Source organism: Antedon mediterranea, chromosome 6 (assembly GCF_964355755.1).
Source record: "Antedon mediterranea chromosome 6, ecAntMedi1.1, whole genome shotgun sequence".
Lineage (NCBI taxonomy): Eukaryota > Metazoa > Echinodermata > Crinoidea > Comatulida > Antedonidae > Antedon > Antedon mediterranea.
The window spans coordinates 30,554,670-30,560,900 of record NC_092675.1 but is presented as its reverse complement, the minus strand read 5'-3'; the positions used below and the strand labels follow the sequence as shown (position 1 = coordinate 30,560,900).

At 34.9% G+C, this 6,231-nt stretch overlaps 1 protein-coding gene across 1 annotated transcript; it reads right to left on the bottom strand.

The window, feature by feature from the left end:
• Positions 1 to 5,211, bottom strand: LOC140051950 (uncharacterized). The gene is made up of 2 exons (XM_072097306.1): positions 3,616 to 5,211; positions 1 to 2,297 (listed from the first exon to the last, which is right to left on the bottom strand). The coding sequence occupies exons 1-2, from the start codon at positions 3,715 to 3,717 to the stop codon at positions 1,341 to 1,343; spliced, it is 1,059 nt and encodes a 352-aa protein (XP_071953407.1). The 5' UTR covers positions 3,718 to 5,211; the 3' UTR covers positions 1 to 1,340.
• Between the last annotated feature and the right edge of the window lie 1,020 nt (positions 5,212 to 6,231).

Genomic DNA, 6,231 nt, shown 5'->3' with positions numbered 1-6,231 from the left:
TTCTTTTTTTCGCTCGCCTTTATTATAGTTTAGTAATTAAGCTCTGGTCCCATAACGTCTTCCCTTCAACCTCATTTAAAAACGTATTGTGGCTATTTAAACTTGCAGATTAACTGAAAATATGATACAATAAAACGTATTGTATTGTTCCTATTTACACTTGCAGATTAACTGAAAATATGCCACAATAAAACGTATTGTATTGTGGCTATTATTTTTTTGCTGCTTTATATACTTAGGCCTATTATGGGAAACACTAAAATGTGCCCGTAGCTAGATTGGATTGAACTTTAGAATCAATGTATTTCTATGACATTGGCATACTACATTCCGATAAATAAATAAATTCAATACACATGACATTCAATACAGTATTCACAAAACAATACTTGAATTAATTGTACTGAAACGTAACATAATGAACGCATGAAGTTTAAGGTACAATTCAGCCTGATCATTGTGCGCTGCTACTACTGGTCCGACGCGGGTCATAATTTAAAACTATGTGGGAATTTCCCTTTCTTGTCCCTATTATTAATTCGTAAACTTTCGTTGATTTCTATGCTCTATATTCACCTTTTTATATCTTTAAAATCTAAGGTACTTTTGAATCAGAATTCGCAGTTTCTTTTCTGTTCTAAATATACCTGGACGGAAAAACATTATGATAGTTTTAGTTTTTATTTGTAACTTAAGGTCTAAAATTAGTAAAATACATATTTTTGTTCCCCTATTCTTCACCAAAAAGGGAGGAATATTTTATTACTATACACAATTATGCATTCTTTTACTATTCGTATAAAAAATTACTTTAATGATCACTACATAATCCATTCGATGGTCTTTTCCACTTTATTATTGGGCAGTACATGTAGGTCTGTGTTGTTTATTGTTTTTCGGTGTACTGTTAGCCGATTCTCGATACTTTATCTAAATTTGCCCAGTATCATAGGCGAATTACTTGATACAGCATCACATTTAAACCACATGTGACCCGTGTCATAGACCCTATTCTAACCCTGAACAAAATTATTACATTACAACAATATACTACCTGTATTTACATAGAAAGAAGATCCTAATCAAAAAACGTAATTTTGATACAGTATTGCTAGTTGAAATTTCTTTTGACGGATATTAATTATTGGACAGGGCTACTTAACAGTAGGTGTCTAAAGCTCTGTTTACAATATCAATCTATTTTGACAAAAAAAGTGTGATGTGCCCAAATATGGCATTGTATTGATATACCCAAATATGGGAGTGATATGACATCATCATGTCCATATATAGGCATATCATATTATACTTAATGGATTTGATAGATGATAAAAAGTGCATTAATTGTCAATGATTGTAGGTCGTTGGTCCTCATTTTCCATGAATGTTCTTTCTTGGAAAACAGCACAGAGATTGACATTCCAGTTGACATGATGACGACCTGGAATGCATCCTCTTGGCCTATTCTTAGTCAACGTATTACAGCATGCGTAATAGTGGTACTTATGATAGCGCTGTTTGTCAACAAATTCGGCTACAGGCCATCTTTGCCACTGGGTCAACCCCATTGGTGGAAGTGGGTGGTACTGGCATTCGTTATCCTCTGAAGTATTAGGATCAAATTTCTGTCTGCAAGAAATGCATTCGTCGAGATTCGATTCACTAAGTCGACGGACTTCCGTTTGAAGCCGAGCGTTTTTCGTTTGAAGCCGAGCGTTTTCTTCCTTCATTAATTCAAACTTATTTTTCCATTCTGCTAACAAACGCATTTTCTCTACCAATTCCTTATTAAGGTCCGTATTACTTTTTTTAAAGTTTACAATTTGGTTGCGCAATTGTTCGGTTTCTTCATTATGTTTTTTCTTTACATTAGCAAGATCTAGTTGCAAACTTTGTATAATCACAATCTTCTCTTCTACATCCTTTTTCTTCAGCTCTTTGTCAGTACAATTTTGATCCACCAATTTCTTCCACATACCATCTATAGCTTTACGAAATGTATCTACTTCTTTCTGTAGTTCATATACTTTTTCAATTTCTGATTCTTTTTCTAGAAGTTTAGCGCTTAATTGTACAATTTTGTTACGATCGGAATAACGGTCCTCCCAAAGTCTGTCCCGATCGGCCATCAGATCCTTAAAGGCCTTCGCTAAGCAGTCTGTGCTGTGTTGTAAAGATGAATGAGTCAGTTCAGGGGGTGAACTTAATAAAGAACTAATCGAGGAGAAAACCTCACTCTTCCCCCCACTCGCACCTTCGTCTTCATCAAAATTATACTCGCTCTCTGCCGCCATTATCTTAAAAAAAGAAAGAAGTACATTAAGCAAATATTTAGAAATAATGATAAAAATTAAATGTTGGGCCTATAGGCCTAAACATAAATTCTTATAGGCCATGTGCGTGTAATCTTAAAGAAGATACTGTTCTCAGGAGAAAGAACATTTCTAAAGTATAGGCTATTAAACAACAGGTTTGTGATTTCAAATCGAAGTCCTTACAATACAGTGGAACATCTCATTTAGGACACATCAATTATGGTGACACTTTTACTGTAAAACGCGTCTATTACGATCAATCTTATTCAAGGGACGCACCTATTAGAGAGACACATTGTCGAGTAGCAAGGTCTAATCCACTAAAAAAATAATACAAGTTACAAATACTAGGAAGGTCAGGAACTGAATTTTTCAATAAGAATAGAAAACCACAAATAAATGAACACGATTCAAAGGCCATTAAAGACCCAATGACCCTGTAGAAATTACTACCACAGACCTAAAGCACGAGCGATATGATTTTAAATACATCTTTTTGTTTGTATCTCAGAGCAATGTATGTTTTGTATGTAATGTTTGTATGTATATTTTATATGTAAATCACAATAAATGAAAGTAATTTTCCACTAATGAATGAATAAATCATTTTTTTTGGTTATTGATACAGGCAGTTGACCTTTGACTTCGGAAAAAAGATTGATTCAATGTCGATTGAAACAAGTATCCTTATACTCATTAGTAGACCTAATATTTCTTAAATAATTAAAATACGGTAAGTTGCTGGTCTTTAAGCATTTAAATCTATGTTCAGTTTGATTTCATTATTCATTTTTTTAGTGAAACATTTCTAAATTTGTAATTTTTCTTACTGGAGAGTGTATTGTATAATTTTTCTTCGAATGCTGTTTTATTGTACATGTTAATTGTTTCGAGTGCTAAATATTTTTTATATTTTTGTTAACTTGGTGGAACATTACCATTATTACCAGTAAGCCTACTGACACACAAACGATGCACTCATAATGATAACTTATCAATTGTTTGTTTACAAAATCGGAGTTTGTTCGACTTTACAACCTAAATGTTGCTAGTTTAGACTTCTGTGTCAATATACTAATACGGACTACTACATAATAATAATTTCACACGTCACTCAACCATAACCAATACAATAAATGTGAATACTTTTACTATACGCATAATAACACGTAATTATATACAACGTAAGCAACAATATACTATATGCCCTATCGATCCAGGATGATCGTAATTATGTTCTTTAGATAGCAATGCTTTGATAGTACATAAATAAAAATGTAACATGTTGCATAATACATACCGTTTGTGAGGCTCTATAGACACTATTATGTTTCACTTCATTAGAAAGAATCGTAATTTGTTCCCTGGTCTTGTACAACAATTGACAATACACTTTATACATATTTATTACCCTTTATTGAAACATGCAGGAGAGGGCGCTCATTGCTGTTCGACTATAAAATATTTGATACAAATACTAAAAATAATAAATAATACTGTATAGTGACACGGTTAGTAAATAACACTGTAGTGACACCGTACGAGTAGTAAATAACACTGTTAGTGACACCGTACGAGTAGTAAATAACACTGTAGTGACACCGTACAAGTAGTAAATAACACTGTAGTGACACCGTACGGGTAATAAATAACACTGTTAGTGACACCGTACGGGTAGTAAATAACACAGTTAGTGACACCGTACGGGTAAATAACACCGTTAGTGACACCGTACGGGTAGTAAATAACACAGTTAGTGACACCGTACAAGTTGTAAATAACACTGTTAGTGACACCGTACGAGTAGTAAATAACACTGTAGTGACACCGTACGAGTAGTAAATAACACTGTAGTGACACCGTACGGGTAGTAAATAACACTGTTAGTGACACCGTGCGGGTAGTAAATAACACAGTTAGTGACACTGTACGGGTAAATAACACGGTTAGTGACACCGTACGGGTAGTAAATAACACTGTAGTGACACCGTACAAGTTGTAAATAACACTGTAGTGACACCGTACGGGTAGTAAATAACACTGTAGTGACACCGTACGAGTAGTAAATAACACTGTAGTGACACCGTACGGGTAGTAAATAACACTGTTAGTGACACCGTACGGGTAGTAAATAACACAGTTAGTGACACCGTACGGGTAAATAACACGGTTAGTGACACCGTACGGGTAGTAAATAACACAGTTAGTGACACCGTACAAGTTGTAAATAACACTGTTAGTGACACCGTACGAGTAGTAAATAACACTGTAGTGACACCGTACGAGTAGTAAATAACACTGTAGTGACACCGTACGGGTAGTAAATAACACTGTTAGTGACACCGTACGGGTAGTAAATAACACAGTTAGTGACACCGTACGGGTAAATAACACGGTTAGTGACACCGTACGGGTAGTAAATAACACTGTAGTGACACCGTACAAGTTTTAAATAACACTGTAGTGACACCCGAGTATTAAAGCGTAGCGCAGGAAATACTGTAGGATCGTGCTATCAGAAATTGACAGCATTTGTAAGTTTTCTCAATTTGTAGTTCGACGAATCACGTTAAGTTCGTACTTCCAACTCTCATCTTACCAAATCTCTCTTATATTATGGTTCAATGAATTTAACACGACTGAACAGACTTCTTATATTGTAAAAAAAAGGTCTTATTAAAGTTATACTTAAATTTCACTTTCGGTATCTATACTCTTTGCACCAAAACTTTGCAGATTTTAGATATCTTTACAAAAAAATGTTGTAATCATTTTGTTATCTACAAAAATGTTATCTATAGATTTTCTGCACATTACCTTATCTCTACATTACGTTATATCCGCACATTGCGCGTTTTCTGCACATTACGCTTTCTGCGCATTACGCTTTCTGCACATTACGTTTTCTGCACATTACGTTTTCTGCACATTACGCTTTCTGCACATTACGTTTTCTGCACATTACGTTTTCTGCACATTACGCTTTCTGCACATTACGTTTTCTGCACATTACGTTTTCTGCACATTACGCTTTCTGCACATTACGCTTTCTGCACATTACGCTTTCTGCACATTACGTTTTCTGCACATTACGTTTTCTGCACATTACGTTTTCTGCACATTACGCTTTCTGCACATTACGCTTTCTGCACATTACGTTTTCTGCACATTACGCTTTCTGCACATTACGCTTTCTGCACATTACGTTTTCTGCACATTACGTTTTCTGCACATTACGCTTTCTGCACATTACGCTTTCTGCACATTACGTTTTCTGCACATTACGCTTTCTGCACATTACGCTTTCTGCACATTACGTTTTCTGCACATTACGTTTTCTGCACATTACGTTTTCTGCACATTACGCTTTCTGCACATTACGCTTTCTGCACATTACGTTTTCTGCACATTACGTTTTCTGCACATTACGTTTTCTGCACATTACGCTTTCTGCACATTACGCTTTCTGCACATTACGCTTTCTGCACATTACGCTTTCTGCACATGACGCTTTCTGCACATTACGCTTTCTGCACATTACGTTTTCTGCACATTACGCTTTCTGCACATTACGCTTTCTGCACATTACGCTTTCTGCACATTACGTTTTCTTAAAATAAAAGAAGTAAAGTACAAAACAAATAGAAAGAAACAGAATTGTCAAAAGCGAATATCGAGCAAGTAAATATAATAGGCCTACAAATAATAGGCCTACATAATAGGCCTACATAATAGGCCTACATAATAGGCCTACATAATTTTAAAACTTCAAAATGTATATTAAGTTCAATCTTTAGACATAGTGTAAATATCTTATCCACAATTTCATTTTCCTTCACGTTAGTTTGGTGCAATATCGAGATGCTAGCTGGAATAAGATAAAACGACTTAAAAAATTCCTTTTATTTACTGGCAA